Here is a 25792-nt window from a genome sequence, read left to right as displayed (position 1 = left end):
TCCAGTTCTTGGTCCAAAGCCTTGTAGGTTATGACACTTCAAGTGCATATCCAAGTACTTTTTAAAAATGCAAATAGGGTTTGTGCCTCTACCATTCTTTCAGGCAGTGAGTTCCAGACCCCCACCACCCTCTGGGTGAAAAAGGTTCTCCAACTCCTCTCCAACCCTACTTTATCTTACAATCTTAATCTATGCCCCTGGTTATTGACCGCTCTGCTAAGGGAACATAGGTCCTTCCCATCCACTCTAACTCGGCCCCTCCATAATTTTATATACCTCAATTAAATCTCCCCTCCGTCTCCTCTGTTCCAAAGAAAACAACCCCAACCTATCGAGTCTTTGCTCATAGCTAAAATTCTCCATTCCTGGCAACATCCTTGTAAATCTCCTCCGTACTCCCTCCAGTGCGATCACACCTTTCCTGTAATGTACCAGAGGGCTGTTGCTGCCTATGCTTGAGTCACTGTGTTCAGGACACAAGATGGGCAAGAGAGAAAGTCCGAGAGAACATTGAGGAAAAGAAGAAGAAAACATTTTTAAACTAGAGGAAGCAGACCAAAGAATAAAAGGATGTTAATCATTCTTTGGAACTTTTTAAAGAGGGGTATTCGGACTCCTTCTCCCCACCCACCCCACTTCCGCAGGAGAAACTTTATCTTAACCCTTCATACATACAGGATACTATACTCCAGTTGGGAGTAGATTCTGAAGAAACGTAGCCCACCCATAGAGAGTAAAATTGAGATTCTACTACTGACTTCTAGGTACCTGGACTTTGTAACATATCCATGTAATATGCTTTGAGCAACATGTCATAATACTGTTCTTTGTTATAGTATCTCGTTTGTGTTGCACAACTGGATTGCAGCAGCCATTCCAACACATTGGGACCAAGTTTCCACATGATTTGCGCCTGATTTTTAGGAGCAACTCGTGGAGAACGGACTATCTTAGAAATCGCAATTTTCCACATTTTTTTTTTCTGCAGTTCTAGTCAGTTAGAACAGTTCCACTTTGGAACAAAATTTTTTCTTCAAAAGGGGACGTGTCCGGCCACTGACGCCTGATTTCAAAGTTTCCACAGTGAAAATGTACTCCAAACTAACTTAGAATGGAGCAAGTGAAGATTTTTGTAGAACTGAAAAAACCTTGTCTACACATTAAAAAATCAGGCGCAGGTTACAAATTAGGCGTCCAGAACGAGGTGGGGGGGGGGGAGAAAGCCGTTCGTTCCCGCGGGGGGGGGGGGGAGAGGAGGCAGCCGTTTGTTCCCGACGGCGGGCGGGGGGAGGGAGGGAAACGGCTGCCTCAACTTTCTGAGGCTTCCTGCAGCCTTCTCACTGCTGCAAGAAGCCTCAGTGCTGATGTGCTGATGGCAATGTGCTTTCATTAAAAAATGTTCAAAAATTAAACAGCTACAAAGAACTACAAAAATGGCCGAGTACCAATGTTTCCTTCACACTGCGCTTGCGCGAACGCTCCAACGCGCACGCACAGCGTTGCCGGCAGGAAAAAAACTAATTTAAATGGTATCCGCCCCCTCCCACTAACAAAATCGGCGCGAGTGCAGGCTCCGCCCCCCCTGGGCGCCGCGCCAAACAGACAAGGAGCTGCAGGGCGCTCCAGAATCGCGAGTTTTTTTTCCGGCACCGTTTTAGGCGCGAAAAATGGGCGCCCAGCTCGGAGGGGCGCCCGTTTTTTATCGTGTGGAAACTTGGGCCCATTGTGTCTGTCCTGGCTCTTTAGTCGAGCTATCCAATTAGTTCCATGCACCTGCTATTTTTCCCCCATAGCTCTACAAATCTTTCATTTTCAAGTATATATCTAATTCTCTTTTGAAAGTTACTATGAATCTTCTTCCACCGCCCATTGAATTTCAGATCATATCAACCTGCTGCGTAAAACAAATTCCCCTCATCTCCCCTTGGTCTTGCCCTTTGCCTCCAGCTCGCGTAGCTGCAAGTGCACTTCAGTTGCATCTGTTGTTCTTGTGTTGCATAGAGTTCCTCTTGATCGACCTCTAGCTCTTTTCCCTTTGGCTTACATTTCCATGTTTGCTTAGGGATCATTGTGCTCGGCATTCTCAGAATTTGTACCAATGTAGGTCCAACTTCTCTTCCGGACTGCAATAATCAGTGGTGGCTCTCTGAAGTACACTTCCATTTGTCACTTTGTTAAAGCATCCAATGTTAAAGAGCCTGTGTGATGCCCACACTGCCAGTGCCGCGTCCGAATAAAGAAGCAGGGTTGTGCACAGGACTAGCAAACCTGCAATGTAAAACTGCTTGCTACAGAAATCAGAAGATGTCAATCATGAAGCACAACAGCCTTGGATCAGTGTGCAGGTTGCACCCTCAATGAAGAGGAGCTAACAATAAACCAAATCCCACTGGTTCTCTGTGCAAATGTATTTGGATGTTTAGTCAAGGAGTTAATCACACATTTTAACATATGTGAAACTCCAGGCTAGTACCTAAAAGGTTAATTCTATAGAGGACATATAACTGGGCACAAAAAAAATTATCCACTGAGTAACATTATTTGTGTTACCTTACAAGGGTGAGGGTGAGTGACACTATTCAAGTCTAGCTTACCAGCAGTTTACTTTTCTGTCAACCATGGAGTATGACCATGGGTCTTACCTCAGATTGAATTTTACAAGCTTTGCTTTTTAACAGCTTGAGACAGCTTTAATCCTGTGGGGACCGAGGAGTGAAGGTCACTCAGGTTCTCTGATGGCGTTCCTATACTGTTGTGGGACAAGCAGTGAGTTCAAATGGGAGAATAGTATATTGTGGACAGTTTTAAAAATAATTTTTTTTTTTAAAAGTCAGTTCCAACTGTCATTAGGGAGGGCAACTGCTGCAAAAAGCTACAATCACTGCATATACACATCGCATGGCAGAAGGTAAAGTTTTTTTTTAATGTTTGAGATTGGTCTACATGAGTGTGGTCAAATAGTTTAATATAAAAAAAGTTATTTCTTGCTTCCCTCCGGATCCGCATTCTTTCGCCCACCCAAACCCACAATTTACTCTTCTGCAGTTGAGAGAACATGCAGGTATCCTGTTTCTGAGATCCTGTGAATACCACTCTGTATCTGGTTGCTGGCAGGTGTGGAAGAAAGTTCTAGGGTGTCTTGCTGTCAAATTTGAAACTTACTCCTCCCTTTTCCCCCCCCCCCCTGCCTTCCAGTGGGGACTGCCTAGCTTCCATTCATCACTATTGCTGCTGACAACCAGGGTCACGAGCTCGTCAGCACAGAGCTGTAGGTTCTGTCCTCTGATCCACCCTATATATTTTTCCCCATCTTTTAACATAAATTAGACTGTTTTAATCTGTATATGTATGTATAAGTGTGTGTGTATGTATATATCTATGTATATTCAACTGTGCCTGATGTAAGCTGGTGTTCTGTCAATCAATGAAGCAGCCAAAGCAACAGATGTTAGAAGAAAGGATAAAGGTTATGGGTTCATGGAAAAATTGTTTATAGTAAGAAAAATTCAGTGGCCTGGAAAGGCAGACAGTTTTTGGTAAATACTCAGACACCACAGTGGCTGAGGGATGCTGCTTTATATGCTGCTCTTAGCAGAAGCATGTAATAAACATCATTACGAAAAACCACTATCCTATCTTGATGACTGTCTGCTTATCCCAACTTTATTTTCACTTGTCTCAGTGGACCTCTTACTGGATAGAGTCCAATACTGGTGTAATCTGGGTGGGAACCACAAGCAGCAAATGTTTAAATGCATTTATTCAGGGTCTAAACCCATAAATAGTATAGACTTTAAAAGGACTTTTTTCCTCTACTCAATTTAGGTTTTCCACTCCTCTCTCCCAAGTAACGAGCACCATTTTTCGGCTAAGACAACAGACAAGTAACCTGCCCCCTGGCCTCTTCTGTTATTAGCTGGCTGCTGGCATACACTTAGAGTAGCCTGTGTTGACTTGCCCTCCAATTTTCCTTCACTCTCTTGTGCAGGCAACATATAACCTTCATTCAGTGCAACCCCTTCACAACCTGAGATCTGGAGTTTGCTGTGCCAGGAACTGTGGGCATTCTGTTGGTACATTTCTCTTTTTTAATGTTGCAGTTTTACTGGAGCATTTTTTGGTGCAGTGCAAGTTAATACTGCCTGGACTGTCTGCTCGTACCACACTCTAATCTAGAAAGCCGATCTCTGTGCATGCATAGTTAAATGCACACAGAGAGCTCCATTCAGCAGCTTCCAAAATGTCAGTGAAATGTTTTAAGTTCTTAATGATGGAAAAGAGCAAATCATCCTGTCAGCCCTTTTCTAATTTTGTAAAGAATCCAGACAGTCTGCTGACCTCCCTTTTACAAAGTTTCAGAATTCTACTTCACACTTGTGCTGCCACTGGTGCTGTTGCTCCTGACAAATTATGTTCTGAATGGGCTCTAAAATTAAAATCTATGTGCGCTGCTGTTTATTGTTTGGGATCAAGTCCTTTCCCCTTTTTTGCATTTTGGGGAATTAAGTAGTGAATATATTTAATAGGCTTCAAAATAAATGTTAAAGCCGAGATTTTGTTTGCCTTTCAGTTAGATGTTTAAAAAGCTGTAATGGGAATGCAGAAGGTTGAAGGATGAGATCAAAGGAGCCAATGGGCCTCCTCTATCCAAATGTATCTTGTTTGTCTGCCTGCCTGGCAGCTTTATTCTGCTGTTATAATGTGTAAATGTGGGAAACGCACTTCTTGCTGCTTGATCAGCAGTGATCCAATGATGATAGCTGCACTGTGGTAACAATGTTGCAGAGGTAAATCTAACTGGGTTGAAGAGTCGGCTGCAGATTTTGCCCTTGGCGATTGAATTTCTGATATCATTGGCGATTTTTAAGAGGAAATAGTTCGCTGGCATGCCAGACTTGAAAAACTAAGCCAAACATTTTTGTGGTTGCAGTTTCTGTAAGGCTATTATTGAAATGCTTTCCAAGGTAAATTGGATGACTGTTTCACTTCTATATTATGGCAAAGTGACTCTCGTTCCTAGCAACCATATTGCTTTCATGTTATACTGTTGTATTCCGCCTATGTTTTAAGTGCATAACTTCATAGTAATGTATTATGCACATTCAGGTTTATCAAAATGTGTTTTTAAATGTCTTTGAAAGGCAACAGAGGAACCAGAGAAAAATGCCTATCTATAGTTGTAATGAAAGTGGCAGTCCTGCAAACTGAACAGTTACTTTGTGTATTTATCCCCGACTTTACATTTCTCCTTCCCCCCCCCCCCCCCCCCCACTCCCTCCCATTTGTTTGTTCTCCTGTTCTCGTGCCTATTTTTGATTAGCAGGACAAACAACTTCCTACTCTTAGATTTTGTCAAAACAACTTAGCAAGGGACCAGTCGGACTTGGTATTGTAACTATCTTCCATGAAACTCTTGTCCCTCATCTCCTGCCACCACCAGCCTCGAGCTGAGATCAGAAATGGTTTGAACAGATTGGGTTATTTATGCCATCACCCCATGAGCAAAAGTACAGTCCTAATAGATTATCATGAAGTCAGGAATACCGGTGCTGTTGTTCTCTCAGTTTTCGTATGCTTTACAGCATAAAACATCTTAAGTGGGCTCAAACATGGTAGTTTTTATTGCTAGATTCCACAATATGGGTGGCACAGCATATTTGAGGATGAACTGTTGGGCCACAGATGGATGGGATGTAAGTTTGTGCCTGCCAGGTCCCATGGAGAGGCCAAGTCCTTCCTTCCAGGATGCTGTTGTACTCCTCCGCGTAGCCACTTCAGGGCAGCATTGGTAGAAGCAGGGAGCATTTTGTCTCATACTCTTTTCAGCCAGGGTGCATTGGCGATGTGTGACATTTGAAGGCCTTGAAGAAACCAAATGGAAAGAATATAAAATAATCTGCCCAAAAATCTCTGTTGCATTGGCACCGTTAAGGGGTTAGGAAAGGCTTTTTGGTAAATCTGTACAAATGCTTAAATCTTAAATGAAGCACAAATAAAATCCACTTTTTTTGATGGCAGAAAATCATGAGAGCTGAATGTGCATTTTAAAGAGTCAGAGTTGCCTAAATCTATTTTGTTAAACTTCTAAGTTGTTGCAGGTTAAAAAAGGGAAGATTTCAGCATACATTCCCCGAATCCAGTGGCAATATGGGTTTTACTGTGTATATCCCATTAGGAATTTGAATGTTCAGAAATCTGTTGTCTACATTGCACATTTTTATGCCCTCCAACTATGAAACAGTGATTTGTGTACTAGAACGGCATCACTAAAATAGAAACTGTAAAACAGGGCTGTGACATATTCTAGATTTTATGGTGAGCAGTGCGCTCTTTTATTTTTAACCTCTTACAAATGAGTGATGACACTAAATTTAATGATTTAAGCAGTAATCAAATTGTTTAACTCTTATAATCTTTTATAGGTTCTCATTAAATATGCATTTAATAAATGGATTCCAAACACTGAACTGTACACTTCACCATATATTTTAAATAAAAGTGCTGGCCACAATATATGTTGTGCCAACTGGGTTTTCGATACTTTCACAATATTTATTGAAACGGTTCCTGCCAAGGAAAGCAATCTCCTTGTGTTGTGCTCTCCCTTTTACGTTGAGTTTGGATGCTGGTTGCACTGGGCTTTGTTGTGTCATGCAGAGACCCAATTGCTAAATAAAGTGCAAATGTAGGGAACCTGCTGGCCACATTAGCTTTACAGGAGCTAGTAGCCTTAACCTGATGACCGATTTGTAGACCTATATTTTCATGGAGCAAAGGATCTGCTGAACGAAAAAGACCAAGGCCCATCTAGTTCACACACTACCATCCTGGTAGTCACGTGATACGATAATGGAGTTGTTGATTAATTACAATCAATCTCTATCACTGAGTCGACAACAGACCCAGGCCGTTACTATGATCTGATAGCCATTACAGAGACGTGGTAGCAAAGTGACCAGGACTGGGAACTGAATATTCAGGGATATTTGACAATTTGGAAGGAAAAGGAGGTGAGATAGCATTGTTAATAAAGGATGGGATCAGTGCGTTAGTGAGAAACTATATTGGCTCAGAGGATCAAGAGGTTTAATCAGTTTGGATGGCGATAAGGAATAATAAAGGGAAAAAGTCACTCAAGGGCGAAGTCAATAGGCCTCTAACAATAGCTACATGATTGGACGGAGTATAAATCAAGAAATAATGGAGGCTTGTAAAAAAGGAACGGCATTAATCATGGGTGATTTTAACCTTCCTATTGATTGGATAAAGCAAATTGGCCAGGGTAGCCTTGAGGAGGAGTTCATATTAGTGTATCTGGGATAGTTTCCTTGAACAGTATGTTGCGTAACCAATCAGGGAGCGGTCTATCTTAGATCTAGTACTGTGTAATGAGGCAGAATTAATGTGATCTTTTAGTAAAAGATCCTCTAGGAATGAGTGACCATAATATGGTTGATTTTCAAATTCAGTTGGAGGGAGAGAAAGTTGGTTCTCAAATCAGTGTCCTAAGCTTAAATAAAGGGGACTATAAAGGTATGAAGGCAGAGTTGGCTAAAGTGGGCTGGGGAAAATAGACTAAAGTATGGGATGATTGATGAGTAGTGGCAGACATTCAAGGAGATATTTCATAACTCGTGACAAAAATATATCACAATGAGAAGGAAAGACTAAGAGAAGGGATAACCATCCATGGCTAACTAAGGAAATAAGGGAGGGTATCAAATTGATAACAAAGGCATACAATGTGGCCAAGACTAGTGGGAGGCCAGCGGATTGGGAAATTTTTAAAAGCCAGCAGAGAATGACTAAAAAAATGATTGAGAGGGAAGATAGATTATGAAAGTAAACTAGCACGAAATATAAAAACAGATAGTAAGAGTTTCTACAGGTACATAAAAACGAAAAGAGTGGCTAAAGTAAATGTTGCTCCCCTGGAGGATGAGACTGGGGAATTAATAATGGAGACCAGGAAAATGGCAGAGACATTGAACAAGTATTTTTGTATCGGTCTTCATGGTAGAAGACACTAAAAACATCCCAATAGTGGATAATCAAGGGGCTATAGGGAGGGAGGAACTTAATACTATCACTAATAAAGTAGTACTAGGTAAAATAATGGGACTAAAGGCAGACAAGTCCCCTGGACCTGATGGCTTATAACCTAGGGTCTTAAGAGAAGTGGCAGCAGAGATGGTGGATGCATTGATTGTAATCTACCAAAATTCCCTGTATTCTGGAGAGGTTCTAGTGGATTGGAAAACTGCAAATGTAACGCCCCTATTTAAAAAAGGAGGCAGACAAAAAGCAGGAAATTATAGACCAGTTAGCCTAACAGCTGTCGTTGGGAAAATGCTGGAGTCCATTATTAAGGAAGCAGTAGCAGGACATTTGGAAAAGCATGATTCAATCAAGCAGAGTCAGCATGGTTTTATGAAAGGGAAATCATGTTTGACAAATTTGCTGGAGTTCTTTGAGGATATAACGAGCAGCATGAATAAGGGGAACCAGTGGATGTGGTGTATTTGGATTTCCAGAAGGCATTCGATAAGGTGCCACATAAAAGGTTACTGCACAAGATAAAAGCTCACTGGGTTGGGGGTAATATATTAGCATGGATAGAGCATTGGCTAACTAACAGAAAAGAAAGAGTCGGGATAAATGGGTAATTTTCCAGTTGGCAAACAGGGACTATTGGGGTGCCGCAGGGATCGGTGCTGGGTCCTCAACTATTTGCAATCTATATTAATGACTTGGATGAAGCGACCGAGTGTAATGTAGCCAAATTTGCTGATGAAACAAAGATGGATGGGGAAGCAAATTGTGAGGAGGACACCAAAAAAATCTGCAAATGGATATAGACAGGCTACATGAGTGGGCAAAAATTTGGCAGATGGAGTATAATGTGGGAAAGTGTGAGGTTATCCACTTTGGCAGAAATAATAGAAAATCAAATTATAATTTAAATAGAGAAAAATTGCAAAGTGCTGCAGTCAAGAGAGACCTGGGGGTGGGTCCTTATGCATGAAACACGCAAAGTTAGTATGCAGTTACAACAAGTGATCAGGAAGGCAAATGGAATGTTGGCCTTTATTGCAAAGGGGATAGAGTATAAAAGCAGAGAAGTCCTGCTATAACTGTACAGGGTATTGGCGAGGCCACATCTGGAGTACTGCGTACAGTTTTGGTCTCCGTATTTAAGGAAGGATATACTTGCATTGGAGGCTGTTCAGAGAAGGTTCACTCGGTTGATTCGGAGATGAGGGGGTTGACTTATGAGGATAGGTTGAGTAGGTTGGGCCTATACACATTGGAGCTCAGAAGAATGAGCGGTGATCTTATTGAAACTTATAAGATAATAAGGGGGCTCGACAAGGTGGATGCAGAGAGGATATTTCTACTCCTAAGGGAAACTAAAACTAGGGGATATAATCTCAGAATAAGGGGACCGCCCATTTAAAACTGAGATGAGGAGAAATTTATTCTGAGGGTTATAAGTCTGTGGAATTCTCTGCCTCAGAAAGCTGTGGAGGCTGGGTCATTGAATATATTTAAGGCGGGGATAGACAGATTTTTGAACGATAAACAAGTAAAGGGTTATGTGGAGCAGGCAGGGAAGTGAAGCTGAGTCCATGATCAGATCAGCCACGATCTTATTGAATGGAGGAGCAGGCTCGAGGGGCCGTATGGCCTACTCCTGCTCCTATTTCTTATGTTCTTATAAATGACACAAAGAAAACCCCAGTGTTGGAGAGCTTTGGGAACCATAGGTCACCTGTACCTCCCAAGCACGCTACACTTAGCACATGTCATGTCTCAAATTACTCATACTATATCCCAAAATGTTATTTTCTGAAAGAAATCTATCTAATTTGTATTTGAATAAATCAACACTATTTGCTGCCACCGTTTCCATAGGGAGCCTCTTCCATAGATTGACCGCTCGCTTCCTGAAATATTGTTTCCGCAGATTAGTTTTGAATTTACCTCCCTTCAAGTGTAGGCCGTGTCCTCTGGTTCTACTATTCTGGACAAAGTGAAACAGCTTTTCATGGTCTGCATTATCTAGTCCCTTTAGAATCCTAAAATCAGCAATCATATCCCCTCACAGACTTCTCTATTCCAGTGAGAACGTGCTAAATTTACACACTCGCTCCTCATAATTTAATCCCTCCATCCCCTCAATTGTTCTGGTTACTCTCTTCTGTATCCTTTCAATAGCTGGTATATCCTTTTTGTACTGTGGTGACCAGAACTGTGCACAGTATTCCAAGTGTGGTCGTACAATGATTTGTAAAGTGGCAGGATTACCCCACTATTTTGGCTCAATGTTGACCTTTTTAATACACCCCGACATCTGACTTGCTTCACTCACTGGGGCCGAGCACTGTTGCTGTAGCTTTAATTTATTGTCAATCGGGACCCTTAGATCTCTTCCATTTTCTTTCTATTTAGGTAGTAGTCCCTTCCTGGATTTGTTTGTCCCCATGTAAAGTACTTTGCATTTCTCCAGATTGAATTTCAATTCCCAAATATATTCAAACCCTCCTGTAGCTTATTCTGTTCAACGTTGGAATCCACCACCTTCATTAGTTTCCATGCTGATAGTTCCAGGTAGGTAGTGTTTGTATTAAGAATTACAGCTGACAGAAGGAGAACAGTACAATTGCTGGCAGCTGTACTTCTATAATATAAAAATGTTGACAGATTAGCTTCTTGTGACTTTTGTAAAATAATCTGAAATGAATTCCCTGTTTGCTGGGTTGTCGAGGAAGGTGACAAACAGATACCCACAAAAGGAGGGTTGGAAATATTGGAGGGCAAATCATCCCGGTGACTGAATGCATAACATTTGCCTGCCTACCTTCTCAACTGGAAGGAAGAATGCACATAGAGGGAATTAAGAGAGGGGCACAAACATCTTGCAACTAACTGTATTGTGCAATAAATGTATACTCCATTAAGTAACCTAATTAGTTAGTTGCTAGTCTGGTGCATTGCTGTGCAGAAACATATAAATGCTTATCAAGATTTGGCCCATTTCCATTGTGCTAAAGTGACATTCACTCTTTTGATAAACACTACAACAAACCTGTAAATATATCTCTGAACTCGTTTAAAGGGGAACTATCAGATTTTCTTTTGAAAATTAAAATGATAGAATTTAGATTATCTCTAATGATTTCCTGTTTTGTTCTATCCATCTGAGTCAGATTGATGGTCACATCATTAAAGATACTGCCTTGGATGAATTAGTGAAGCTATTTGTGTGCAAGAGCTGTATTAGAGTTCCTGATAATGAAGCTGCTTTAGTGTTTGTCTAGAATGCTGTTCTCTGATCCACACCATAGACCTACATAGCATGGGTGGGCTCATTCAAGGGGCTGTTGTTGAGGATTCGATAGTGAAGGTAAACACAAGACTGGGCAAGGGGTGGTACCCCTACCTCGTCCCTTGTTGGGAGGCAATACGGGAGGAAGTTACTCCCTGAGATTGAGCAGTGGGGTGAAAGATTTTGATCCATCATCTCAATCCATAGGGAATAGGAACTTTTGTTCTAACCGGTCAAATGCTTTCCCTGTGCTATCTGAGTTCTAGCCGCCATGTGAACAGTGCATTCACTATGCCCTGCTTCTGGGGTCAGTGTGTGCTTAGATCTCAGGATGGTTTTATTAGCTGGCTCCACAGTGGAGCCTGGCATTCGAGAACTGAATAGGATGAGACTTCCTGTTGACTTTTCTGACATTTACACAGGGAGGGAGATGGAGAGGGAACGAAGCCCATCTTATTTGTAGTGCAGTCTCCAGTCCCATGCAAGAGGAAGCTTGCATGTCATGTACACACAAGCCGGAACCATGCTCAGACTTGGCAGGCGCAATTCATCACTGGGAGCACTGATCTTTGCCCTGGAATGTCTCGAGATAGAAGCAACACAGAGACCATAATAACTTCCAATTTGTTGGGTGTTTAGACACAGATGGTTGAAGCAATTTAAGTTGATTGCTTCATTGACACAGCTTTGATTTGCCATTTTGTACAGCCTTTTGAATGTTTAAAAAGATATAGCTGTATTAAGCACTTTTAAAATGAGTCTCGCCCTCTTGCACTTTACTAAAGATGCTCTTTATGCTTTTGGAAATCTTGATGCATGATTTATTTTTTAATTCAGAAAACAATATTTTCTAAATGCAGTTCCAAAGCTGTTTAAGAATGACTTCTTCTGTTGGAACACGCTAACAGATCACATTTGGAGACCCAAGTGATTTCTCGCCTTTAGAATCTAGATTGGTAACCAGCCAGATTAGTAGAATTACATTTGTCTGTCTGTCTTCCTCCCTTTCTTACTGAGGCTCCTTTTAGATTTAAATAAATTTAGGTAGATTTTTGCAGTTTCTTAATACTAATTAAGCCAGTTCCATAGCTTGTATGAGAAATTGAAGTGTCACAATGATGCTTTAAGGGTATTCTTCTGAGATTTGGGTTAATGTACAGTTGGGACAGACCAAAAGGAACTTTACTCTGCATTTAACTCCTGCTGTAGCTGGTATTGGAATGCTTGTTGTGGATATCAATGGTGGTGTGGGACAAGACAAAAAAAGACAAGTATTTCATTCGCGAGTGCTGATGTCCCTCACTTTGATAGTTCAAGAAACGTTTTTTTTTTAAAACCTCTGTACTCAGTACATGCGCTGTGTGATGTGGCATTGGGCCGTACAGACAAAGATATTCCAGGTTTGATCTGTGGTCTTTGCCGAGATGGCCGATTTCAGGAAACAAAAGGCCTGATTTTGCAACTCTACCACCCCACCTTGCATTGAGTGTACAACACAGAATCAGGCCATTCAGCCCAACTAGTCTATGTTCCACTCGCGCCTCCTCCCACCTGACTTCATCGAACCCTTTCTTCCCTCGTGCTAATCTAGTTTCCCTTAAATGCATCTGTGCTTTTCATTTCAACTACTCCTTGTGGTAGCATGTTCCACATTCTTGCCATTCTCTGGTAAAGAAGTTTCTCCTGAATTCCCTATTGGATTTATTAGTGGTTATCTTATATTTATGACCTAGTTTTGGACTTCTCCACAAGAGGAAACATTGACCCCAAGTTTCCACACGCGGCAAAACAGGTGCCCCTCCGAGCTGGGCGCCCGTTTTTCGCGCCGAAAACGGCGCCTGAAAAAAAACGCGCTATTCTCAAGCGCTTTGCAGCTCGATGTCTGCTTGGCGCGGCGCACAGGGGGCGGAGCCTACCATTCGCGCCGATTTTGTAAGTAGGAGGGGGCGGGTACAATTTAAATGAGTTTTTTTCGTGCCGGCAACCGTGCGCGTTGGAGCGTTCGCGCATGCGCAGTCTGAAGGAAACATTGGCACTCGGCCATTTTAAAAAGTGCTGCAGAAAAAGTAAAAATTTGTTTATTGAACCCTTGCAAAGGCTTGCATTTTAATTTTCTTGATATTTCTGTGTGAGAGGGTGAGGGAGTGCATTCTGTAATTAAAGATAGACTGTGACAAACGGGACACATGCACTTGTTTGAGACTATTCAAATTCTTTGTAGCTGTTCAATTTTTAATAAAACCACATTGCCCTTCCATGATCAGCACTGAGGCTTCTTGCAGCTTTCTCCCCCCCCTCCCCCCCCCCCCCCCTTGCCGTCGGTCGGGCCCGACAGCAAACGGCTGCCTCAAGTAATGAGGCTTCCTGCAGCCTTCTCCCTGCCTCCCCCCCCCCCCCCTGCCGTCCGTCGGGGCCGACGGCAAACCGCTGCCTGAAAGGCCTGCCTGAAGCACTTTCACACAGGTAGGAAGATGGTTTATTTAATCTTTTCTTTGCTTATAAATTTTTATTCAGGTTGCATTTATTTGTATAATATTTGTATAAGTATAACTAAGGATTTATTGTAGAATTTAATGACTTCCCTTTCCCCCCCTCCCCCTCCACCTCGTTCTGGACGTCTAATTTGTAACCTGCGCCTGATTTTTTACTGTGTAGACAAGGTTTTTTGAAGCCTACAAAAATCTTCACTTGCTCCATTCTAAGTTAGTTTGGAGTACGTTTTCACTGTGGAAACTTTCAAATCAGGCGTCAGTGGCCGGACACGCCCCCTTTTGAAAAAAAAATTCTGTTCAAAAGTGAAACTGTTCTACCTGACTAGAACTGCAGAAAACTTAAATGTGGAGAATTCCGATTTCTAAGATATTCCGTTCCCCACCAGTTGCTCCTAAAAATCAGGAGCAAATCATGTGGAAACTTGGGGCCATTATCTTTACATCTAACTGGGTAGGTTGGCAGCCCGGTAAAGGCAGGATTACACTCAACTGACTGGTCAGCCTTTTATGTGAACACTGGCAAGATATCCAAGGGTAACAGAGCTATCACCCGCTATGGAACTGTACCCCAGTAGGGGTTGCCAATTTCAGGGCAGGAGGGGGAAAACATTGGAGGAAACCCTATTTATAATTACTGTTTTAGAACGAGGTTTTAAAATTGCAAATTTCAGTAGACTGTTAAAGCAAAATGTTTAAAAATAAGACAGAGTTCAGACTTGGCCACATGCCTTTTCTGAAAAGTACCACAAGGTTGTCTGACAGGTGGTTAATGGTAAAGTCTGAGGTTTAAAAGACAGACGCTAAAGCTGCACTTGTGGTTTTTTTAAAAAAAATGCACCAATGAGATGCGTCAGTTTCCAAAGTTATTTTGCAGCAATTTGTGCAATGTTAAGAACTCTACGAGGAGTGGTTCCTTTTATGTGTAAATAAAGGAAACGTCTCGAGCATGTAGTTTTGTGGTCGTGATCACTCGCTCTCAACCTTGTAAGCATTTATCTAGTCAGTTCATAATTTCCCTATTGTACATATACAGTGTCTATATTTTTTTTATTCATAATCTGCTCCTGGGTGAGGAAAAAGCTCGCTAAGTTGATAGAGCTTAAAAAAAAATCCACGAATGCTGGAAATGTATAGCAACAATAACTTGTAATTATATAGCACCTTTAACGTAGTAAAATGTCCCAAGGCACTTCACTGGAGTATTACAATAAAAAATTTGACACTGAGCCATACAAGGAGAAATTAGGTCAGATGACCTAAAGCATAGTCAGAGGTAGGTTTTAAGGAGCGTCTTAAAAGAGGAAAGGAAGGTTTAGGCAGGGAATTCCAGAACTTGGGGCCGAGGCAACAGAAGGCATGGCCACCAGTGGTTGAACGATTATAACCAGATGCTCAAGGGCAGATTTAGAACAGTGCAGATATCGCGGGGGTGGGGGGGGGTTGTGGGGCTGGAGGAGATTAGAGATGGGGAGGGGAGAGTCCATGGCGGGATTTGAAAACAAGGATGAGAATTTTAAAATCAAGGCGATGCTTAACCAGGAGCCACTGTCGGTCAGCGAGCACAGGGGTGATGGGTGAATGGGACTTGGTGCGAGTTAGGACACGGGCAGCCGCGTTTTGGATGACCTCAAGTTTACTTAGGGTAGAAAGTGTGGGCTAGCCAGGAATGAGTTCGCATAGTCGAGTCTAGAGGTAACAAAATCATGGGTTTCAGCAGCAGATGAGCTGAGGCAAGGGTCGAGTCAGGTGATGTTACGGTTGTGGAAATAGGCGGTCTTGGTTCTGCTGTGAGTATGTGGTCGGAAGCTCATTTCAGGGTCAAATATGACACCAAGTTGCGAACAGTGTGATTTAGCCTTAGACAAATGTTAGGGAGAAGGATGGAGTTAGTGGCTCGAAAACAATGGCTTCGGTCTTCCTAATATTTCATTGGAGAAAATGTTTGCTCATCCAGAACTGGATGTTAGACAAGCAATTTGACAATTTAGAGACTGTGGCGGTCTCTAGAAGAAGTGGTGATGAGGTAGCGTACATGTGGAAACTATCTCTGTTTTTGGATGATGTCACCAAGGGGCAGCATATAGATGAGAAATAGGAAGGTGCTTGGGGGACTCCAGAGGTAACGATGTGGGATTGGGAAGAGAAGCCGTTGCAGGTGATTCTCTGGCTACGATTAGATAGATAAAAATGGAACCAGGCGGGTGCAGTCACACCCAGCTGAACGACGAAGGAGAGGCGTTGGAAAAAGAATGAGTGGTTAACCGTGTCAAAGGCTGCAGACAAGTCAAGAAGGATGAGGCGAAAGATGGATTAAAGTTTTCTCGTGGAGCTGTTTTTGGGTAAGTTCTGATGAAGGGTTCCTACTGAAAAGTTAAGCTATTGCCTAAGTCCTGCTGTTTTTACTGTCCTGAGCAGCCAGAGAAATAGTTTTTTTTTTGGTGAGACAGGACCATGGTGAGCGAGTAGTCAAAATATTGATTGATAATGCTCCAGTGAACATAGGAACAGGGGTAGGCCATTTATCCCCTTGAGCCTGTTCCAAACTCAATGAGATCATGGCTGATTTGCGACTTAACTCCATATCTTTGCCCCATTTCCCTTTATACCTTTAGTTAACAAAAATCTATCAATGTCAGCTTTAAAATTAACAATTGATCTAGCATCAATATCCTTTTGTGGAAGAGCGCTCCAAACTTCTTTGTGTATAAGTGTTGCCTAATTTCAATCCTGAAACATCTGGCACTAATTTTTTAAACTGTTCCCCCGAGTCCTAGAATCCCCAAGCAGCGGAAACAGTTTCTCTCTATGTACCCTATCCATTCCTATTAATATCCTGTAAACTTAGATCAGATCACCCCATAACCTTCTAAATTCTCGGGAATACAACCCAAATTTGTGTAATCTCTCCTCGTAACTTAGCCCTTGAAGTCTGGGCATCATTCTGGTAAACCTACGCTGCAGTTTCCCTTCAAGGCCAATATATCCTTCCTAAGGTATGGTGCCCAGAAATGCTCTCAGTAATCCTGGGCTCAGTCTAATCAGGGCTCTGTGAAGCATCTTGTGATGTTTTATTACGTTAAAGGCGCTATATAAATGTAAGTTGTTGACATTGTTTTTCATCTTACATTCTCCACATACACAACATCGAATTTCAGTCATGCTTCTTGGGGTGGAGGTAGAAGAGAAGTAGTGCATACAAGTGCTTCATAGAAACATAGAAACTAGGTGCAGGAGTAGGCCATTCGGCCCTTCTAGCCTGCACCGCCATTCAATGAGTTCATGGCTGAACATGCAACTTCAGTACCCCATTCCTGCTTTCTCGCCATACCCCTTGATCCCCCTAGTAGTAAGGACTTCATCTAACTCCTTTTTGAATATATTTAGTGAATTGGCCTCAACAACTTTCTGTGGTAGAGAATTCCACAGGTTCACCACTCTCTGGGTGAAGAAGTTCCTCCTCATCTCGGTCTTAAATGGCTTACCCCTTATCCTTAGACTGTGACCCCTGGTTCTGGACTTCCCCAACATTGGGAACATTCTTCCTGCATCTAACCTGTCTATCCCCGTCAGAATTTTAAACGTTTCTATGAGGTCCCCTCTCATTCTTCTGAACTCCAGTGAATACAAGCCCAGTTGATCCAGTCTTTCTTGATAGGTCAGTCCCGCCATCCCGGGAATCAGTCTGGTGAACCTTCGCTGCACTCCCTCAATAGCAAGAATTCCCCTAATACTGAGGTGCATGCCAAAGCCACCTCTTTTGGAACGTAAGAAATAGGAGCAGGAGTAGGCCGTACGGCCCCTCGATCCTGCTGCGCCATTTAATACGATCATGGCTGATCTGTTCATGGACTCTGGTCCAGTTCCCTACCCGCTCCCCATAACCCCTTATTCCCTTATCGGTTAATAAACTGTCTATCTCTGTCTTAAATTTATTCAATGACCCAGCTTCCACAGCTTTCTGAGGCAGCGAATTCCACAGATTTACAACCCTCAGAGAAGAAATTGCTCCTCATCTCAGTTTTAAATGGGCGGCCCCTTATTCTAAGATTTAGTCTCCCCTATCAGTGGAAACATCCTCTGTGCATCCCCCTCGTAATCTTATACGTTTCGATAAGATCACCTCTTAATCTTCTGAACTCCAGTGAGTAGAGGCTCAATCTTTCCTCATAAGTCAACCCTCTCATCTCCGGAATCAACCTAGTGAATCTTCTCTGAACTGCCTCCAAAGCAAGTATATCCTTTCTTAAATATTGAAACCAAAACTGTACGCAGTATTCTAGGTGTGGCCTCACCAATACTCTGTATAACTGTAGCAAGACTTCCCTGCTTTTATACTCCATCCCCTTTGCAATAAAGGCCTTCCATTGGCCTTCCTGATCACTTGCTGTACCTGCATACTAACTGTTATATATATGGACTTGTATTTACTCTGTTCAGCCACCAGAGGGCTCATCCCTGGAGTCCCAAGGGATCCCATAATCCCTTGGGAGCACAGGTATTTAAGAAGGCTTCACAGGTTGGAGAGGCACTCTGGAGACCTGCAATAAAAGACTACGGTCACACTTTACTTTGAGCTCAGTGTTCAGTCTGACTCTTTCTCCATACACACTAACCTTTTGTGTTTCATGCACCTAGACCCCCAGGTTCTGCTCTACTGCAGCACTTTGCAATTTTTCTCCATTTAAATAATAACTTGCTCTTCGATTTTTTTTTTTCCTCTGCCAAAGTGCATAACCTCACACTTTCCAACATTATACTCCCATCTGCCAAATTTTTGCCCACTTAGCCTGTCTGTCCTTTTGCAGGTTTTTCCTGTCCTTCTCACACATTGTTTTTCCTCCCATCTTTGTATCGTCAGCAAACTTGGCTACTTTACACTTGGTCCCTTCATCCAAGTCGTTAATATAGATTGTAAATAGTTGGGGTCCCAGCACTGATCCCTGCAGCACCTCACTAGTTACTGATTGCCAACCCGAGAATGAACCATTTATCCCGACTCTCTGGTTTCTGTTAGTTAGCTAAACCCTTATCCATGGAGGGTTCGGGGCCCAAGAGAGGCGAGGGCCCAGGTTAGCATGGGCCAACTCACACCGCGATCTGTGGATGGTAGGAGCATGCTTACGCACTAGGTTCGTGCAGCAGAGCTTGGTCTCCAGTCGTCTTGGTTAAATCTTGCCACTGGATCAAGACCTAGCTCTGTCAAGCCCGTGTGGTAGCTGGTGTGCAGTGGCCACCCCACGTTAATAGAATCCATGCACAGGCATCTTCCACCCTTCAGTATGTAGTTCGGGACCTAGAATGTCGGGTCCCTCATTGAAACACCGGTGAACTCATCTATTTTTGGTTTGGAAGCAGGTCATCCTCGATACGAGGGACTGCCTAATACTAATACTACTATCCATGCTAATGTATTACCCCCAACCCTGTGAACTTTTATCTTATGCAGTAACCTTTTATGTGACACCTTGTCAAATGCCTTCTGGAAGTTCAAATACGCCACATCCATTGGTTCCCCCTTATCCACCCTGTTCATTACGTCCTCAAATAATTCCAGCAAATTTGTTAAACGTGACTTCCCTTTCATAAATCCATGCTGACTCTGCCTGACTGAATTATGCTTTTCCAAATGCCCTGCTACTGCTGCTTTAATAATGGACTCCAACATTTTCCCAACCACAGATGTTAAGCTAACTGGTCTATAGTTTCCTGCTCTTTGACTGCCTTGTTTTTTTAAATAGGGGTGTTATATTTGCAGTTGTCCAATCTGCTGGGACGTCCCCAGAATCCAGGGAATTTTAGTAAATTACAACCAATGCATCCACAATCCCTGCCGCTACTTCTTTTAAGATCCTAGGCTGCAAGGCATCAGATTCAGGGGATTTATCCTCCTTTTAGTACGGTTATCTTATTGAGTACCACCTCCTTAGTCATTGTGATTGTGTTAAGGGTTCCTCCCCCCCCCTCCCCCCAAATTAACCCCTTGACTATCCACTATTGGTAAATTTTTTGTCTCCTCTACCGTAAAGACTGATGCAAAATATTTGTTCAGAGTTTCTGCCATTTCCATGTTCCCCATCACTAATTCCCTGGTCTCGTCCTCTAAAGGACCAGCATTTATTTTAGCCACTTTTCTTTTTCCTTTTTATATACCTGGTAATAGTGCTGCTTCTGATAAAGGGGTTAAGAGAGAGATAAAAGAAACGGAGGGGGAAATTAAACAAAATTATTTCATTTTTTTAAATCTCCAACAATAATTAAAAGCTGAAGGAATGAAACTCCACACATGTAAAAGCTCATTTTCAGTGCTGGAGAGGTTATTGGCAGTAATTAAGTCTTATCACACCGTTAAAAATGTACTTGCACTGGAATGGTCAAGCCCCAAGTTCTGGCGAGTTTAATGCATACAGGAACTTCACGCTGTTGTGTGTTTCAGTGCCATGTCTCAGCGAGATACCAGTATAGCGAAGCTTCTAGAGGAGCAGGGCAACTCCGACAGCAAGTTCCTGATTTCCACATTTAACTGCACATGTGCGGTTGCCGGAATTTGCTGTCCGATTTACACTTTAATGGCGGTAAGCGTTGATAGCCGCACCGTTATTTCTACTGCAAAATCTGAGCCCTAGTGTATACCGTTGCAGTTCCTCCCAAGATGTGCAATCAAGTAATGCATTGATTGGAGCAGTTCCATTGTACCACTCCTGTGATCAGTTTGTGGAGACACCAGTTGTGACATGTTCTGGGGAGAGAGTGTCAATCTATTTTGTTTTGAAATTATTAATTTAGAATTCAACTTTGGTACACTTGGTATTGATTTTGCATAGTTGCAAGGTGGGATTGTTCATGGGTCCTGTGTAAATGTTGAGTGATTGTTTGGCTGAGTAGGTGACCTATCATGATTATGCACACAGCAAGACGTGCGTTGCTGCCAGTAAAGCTCTGGCTCATTCACAGTCTAGTCTGGCCGTATGGCCAAGATGAAAGTCGGTTGCGAGCAGTAGCGAACGGATTTTTATCCAAAAATAATAACTTTTGCTTGCGTAAAAGCTACTGGAGGAAAAGACAGGGTGTTTTGAGTTTTGTTCATGTTTGAGTCTCCGTGAGAGGGGGGAGGGAGGAAGGAAGAGAGCAGAGAACAGCCAGAGTATGTACTTTGTAAACCAAGCTATATTTCCAATTTTTGCAATTTGTGTTTTTCATCCTCTGGTCTCTACGGAGAATTTGGTAACAACGAACAAATACTTGGAAGAGACTTGAGATGAGCTACGGTGTAACCCAAAGAGACCTGTTCTACTGACTCCAGTGTTTGAAACAGGTGCACTCCAAGGGGATCCCCTTGGCGGATGTCAGCCAAGTGTTTGAAGCAAATCGGAGGCATGCAAGTGGCACAGAAAAGTGCTGTGCAAACCCGAATGCAAACTTCTAATCTTCATGAAAACATTTAAAAACAGTGATTCTCAATAAATTCTAATTTCGTTTTAAGAGTTCCATTATATTAGAAACCGTTACCACAACAGTTTAGAAATTTTGGATAATTAATCAACGTTGTTAAAACTGAAATCATGCTTCAAATTAAATCACACTTAGTACCCCCTTTCATCTTTTATGCAGACATTAGTTCTTGTTTTAACAACCTGTTTATGGCACAGGATATTTACTGTAAAAACTGTAAAGGAACAGGAATAACAAGCTTTAAACCAATTTGTTTTTTTTTAAAAGTGTACTTTAGAGTAACTAGGCAATGTGTAACAGACACTAAACTTTATTGTCCTTCAAATTATTACTATTCAAAACTTGCTGTTTAAAACAATGAATCAAAAGTACCTGAAAAGCCATCTGTTTATGAACTCTAAAAATTGCCAAGAATTTTTTTCGTTTTTATTGCCAGTGGGGTAGTACTGAAAAATTCCCTCATTCCTGTGGTCAGCCAGCCAGGGACGGTGTCCCAGCCAGGTTGCTAATACAAACAGCATTTTGCAAGCAATAACCTCTTGCCAATCAGTTCCTTGGAACATGCTGTGGTACAGAGTTTAGATCAAAGGTGCAATGATTGGCGTGCTGTTGTATTTTGAAATGCTACTCGTAAATCTGAGCTGTCCTTTTATTGTCTTGACAATAGGTGGAAGCAAGAATCAGCAATCCAGAATTATCATTGCTTTCAGAATGACCCTGTTTAGTCTGTAAATGTGTTTTCTCTTGCGCAGCTGCTGTATTAATTAGATTATGGCTCAGACTGAAGAAGAGTTCCAATTTGGCAGAAAACTGTTCAAATTTGTTTTTTCTTCTGTCTCGGATCCTCTTGTTGCTCTGCTTTGGGACCCCTGCTGTGAAGTCCAGAGAATTGCAGTCAGCATTGTTTTCGAATGTCCCTACAAATATGAAAAATGTTCTTGATACATACCAGTTTGATCTCCCATGGTGCCACTCATGGGGGTGGGGGGAGAATTCTTTTTTTTTCTCTCGAAGAAGAAACTTGCATGTATAGAGCCTTTCACAACCTCAGGGCATCCAAAAACACTTTGTAGCCAATGAAGTACCTTTTGAAATAAGAACATAAGAAATCGGGGCAGGAGTAGGCCATTTGGCCCTCGAGCCTGCTCTGCCAATCAATAAGATTATGGCTGATCTGATCTTCTCTACCCGCTCCCCATAACCCTTGACTAAAATGTAGTCACTGTCATAATGTAGGAAAATATCTGCTTCTCTTCCTCTCCCTCTCCCAGCTTCTTTGTTTCTCATATTCACCGTAAGAGCACACACATTAAAAGACGGAAAAACAAAGGGCAGATACGTTTTTTTTTAATGTATTAACTTTTAAAATATGCTCTTTCCTATTCCTAAACTTGTTTCCTATTCCTAAACTATTCCTAAACTTGAATTGTTTTACATCTGTAAAGTTATTTTTGGTTATGTCCTCCAATAACTGATTTGGTCAATGCAGCGTGGAACTGGTATAGTGCTGCAGTAGCTGTGTGTTAAGGAGAGAAAACACAAGTCTCTCACTCACCAGCCAGCGATTCCTGATGGAATCTCTGTGCATGTGCCTATCAGGTGAGGAAAAGACAGGACTCGGCTATGATGCCCCTCAGTCAATAGCCACCTGACACTTGCTGTCTGCATTCATACTTCATGAATACCCACTTCAGAAAGGTGCAAGAAATTTAATGAAACCCGTGAAATTGTACTTCAGCATAAGTCTGCACCTTTAGGAAAGTTGGGGAAAAATTGCAGGAGGCAATTCCTTCTCTCAATTTTTCCATTTAAATAAATAAATTTTGGCTGTACATAGATTTATTTGGTTAAGTTATAATGCATGTAACTAATGGTTTATTCTCCTCTGCCAAAACCATCTGCTGCTCCAGGATCATCCTGTAGAGCAAAGGTAACCCCTGGCTTCTTACTGCCCCCCGCCCCCTTCAATAAAAATTGCAAGGAGCCCATTGTCACAAAGATTGAGACCATCCGTTCAGCTGCCTCTGCTTCTCCCCCCACCTTCCCCTTGCCCACCAAGCTGAACCTCTCCTCAGGCTTCAGATGCCCTACCCCTGAACCTACGTTTCTCTCGTATATCCTCGTGCCCGCTCCAAGCTCATCTCGTCCATGAGACTCGCCACCTGGCCGCCCCCAGGCTAGCTGACATTGTAAATGGTTCTGTACTGTTCTCCTCCCTTTCAAAGCCACCACCACCTGAGGAATGGCTGTGCCTGAAACTCCAGCATGTTTTCCCTTCTTTACAGATGCTGAGTGTGTCCAGCATTTTCTGTTCTGGTTTGAAAAATTCATTCATATTTTTGCTAATATGTTAACATTGTTTTTGAGACAACTCGCCCCAAATTGGTGGTTATACTAGAATCTTTGAAAAAATAGTTACTTTAGGAAGTTTGCACAATATTGTAGCTCTGACGTAGTAAATATTTTTATTTTGGTATCTGGTTTATGTCCTGAGCCTGTCAGGTGAACATCGCTTCTGGGGCATTCAATTTGTCTAATTTAACTTGTCCAAATCTCTTTGCATTTGAAGCAAGAATGCTTTGTTTTAAGAGCAGGACAATTGTTTCAGACATACGTCCAATTACTGTGACAGTGATCTGAGCTACAATAAAATCATTCATTTTAAACTGTGTCGTGAATTTTAATACATCGGTATGCTATTTTGAGAGGGGAGTTTGAAGATGTAATTAATTTTTTTAATGCCGTACTAATTACAGTAATTATGCAAAGATTTCTATTTGGGAAAAATAACTAATGCCGATAGTTTCTACTGTGCTGTAGAGGTAATGAGCAAGGATCTGTCTGAAGTTTGTTTATTTTGATTGTAACCTTGTAGGAGTGTAAATCATCCTGGGATGTACCAGAATTTGCTCGTGTATTTGTAATCTGCGCTTAGCTCAGTTTTAAATTGTTTTTGTTCTCCTCCTCTTTCCTCCTGCTCTTGCTTCTCCATCCCAGTCGTCAGAACCACCTGAAAGAGCAACAACAGCAACAGCAGCCACCGCCAGCTCCTCCCATCCTCCTGCCAGATGAAGCTGAATGCCTGACCGTACCGAGGTATAAACGAGACCTGGTCCAGAAGCTGAAGATCCTGAGACAAGAACTGTCACAGCAGCAGCCCCAGGCTGGCCACTGTCGCATTGAGGTTTCTAGGGAAGAAATATTTGAGGTACAGAGACGGTCTCCTTTATTTTATTTTTTTTGAAAATTCAAAAGACAAAGTAGTGACAGTAAATAGCTGCTGTGCCATGATGTGATTTGTTGCTTTTTAAAGTATTTCGTGAGACTCCAGGACTCTGCGAGTACAGCAAAATAAGTTGTAAAACCAAGACATGACTATGCAGTTTCCAAACGCAGACTGTTGTCAGTCAGCCTGCAAACAGCAGTGTAATGAGTATTTGTTCCAAGTCAAATGCTCTGCAAGTGACCTACATAGATAGTGTGTCTCTGTGGTTGATATATACCAGCAAAACAAAGATTTCACACGCTGTCTAACTGGCACCTTGTTCAGATATTCATAGTCTGAGCAGTCTTTATTCTCTCATCTGGATACGTTTCTCTGTACAGCAATACTGTATCCATGAATTGCTGTACAATTCCTAAGCAATTTAACCCTTTAAATTTAAACCTTTTTGGTTATTCAAAGCTAGTTTGTTGTCTTCCAGAGCAACTTCGATTTCTGATCGATAGTTGCAATCCAGCTATCTCTAGTCCCTCTGTGGAAGAGTGTCTACCTTCTGCATTGTGGTTTCCCTGACTGGAGCTCTCATTAATGCTTATTCTGTTTCTTCGTTGCATTTAGTTGCATGGGTACATTGTGGAAAGGGTTTTGTTTACCTGCATTTCTCTTCTGTTCTTTTGTGCAATCAAATTAAAGAGAAGGCAGTAATCAGATTGTGGCTGGACAAAAGTCCAAGAACCCGAGGTTGAGCAGGTTGAGCCTATACACATTGGAGTTTAGAAAACTGAGTGGTGATCTTATTGAAACATATAAGATTCTGAGGGGAATGACAGGGCCGAGAGGGTGTTTCCCCTCATGGGGGAATCTTAGAACTAGGGGGCATAGTTTCAGAATAAGGGTTGCCCATTTAAAATGGAAATGAGGAAGAATTTCTTCTGAGGGTCGTGAATCTTTGGAATTCTCTACCCGAGAGAGCTGTGGAGGCTGGGTCATTGAATATATTTAAGGTGGAGATGGACAGATCTCTGAACGATAAGGGAATCAAGGGTTATGGGGAGCGGGCAGGGAAGTGGAGTTGAGGTCAAGATCAGATCAGCCATGATATTGAATGGCGAAGCAGGCTCGAGGGACCAGATTGCCTACTCCTCCTATTTCTTATGTTCTTATAACGGGTATCTCTGAGCAGTCACCAAGAAGGGAGCAGAGTGGCTGATATATTTCAACTCATTTCACTAAAGGCTCCCTCCTCCTCCTTCTGCAGGGTACTTGGAGTGTTTTATTACCATTGGAATAGTTTGAGTG

General features: G+C 42.2%; 1 protein-coding gene across 1 annotated transcript in view; it reads left to right on the top strand.

The window, feature by feature from the left end:
* Nucleotides 1-25792, top strand: part of smurf2 (SMAD specific E3 ubiquitin protein ligase 2) — a 237643-nt gene that overhangs the window by 186686 nt on the left and 25165 nt on the right. Inside the window, exon 13 of the mRNA XM_070857868.1 lies at nucleotides 24268-24478. Coding sequence (XP_070713969.1) covers nucleotides 24268-24478 — 211 coding nt within the window. The remainder of the gene's footprint in view (nucleotides 1-24267; nucleotides 24479-25792) is intronic.

Source organism: Pristiophorus japonicus, chromosome 16, assembly GCF_044704955.1.
Source record: "Pristiophorus japonicus isolate sPriJap1 chromosome 16, sPriJap1.hap1, whole genome shotgun sequence".
Taxonomy (NCBI): Eukaryota; Metazoa; Chordata; class Chondrichthyes; family Pristiophoridae; genus Pristiophorus; species Pristiophorus japonicus.
The sequence above is the reverse complement of the archived record's forward strand: the minus strand, read 5'-3'. Positions and strand labels throughout refer to the sequence as shown.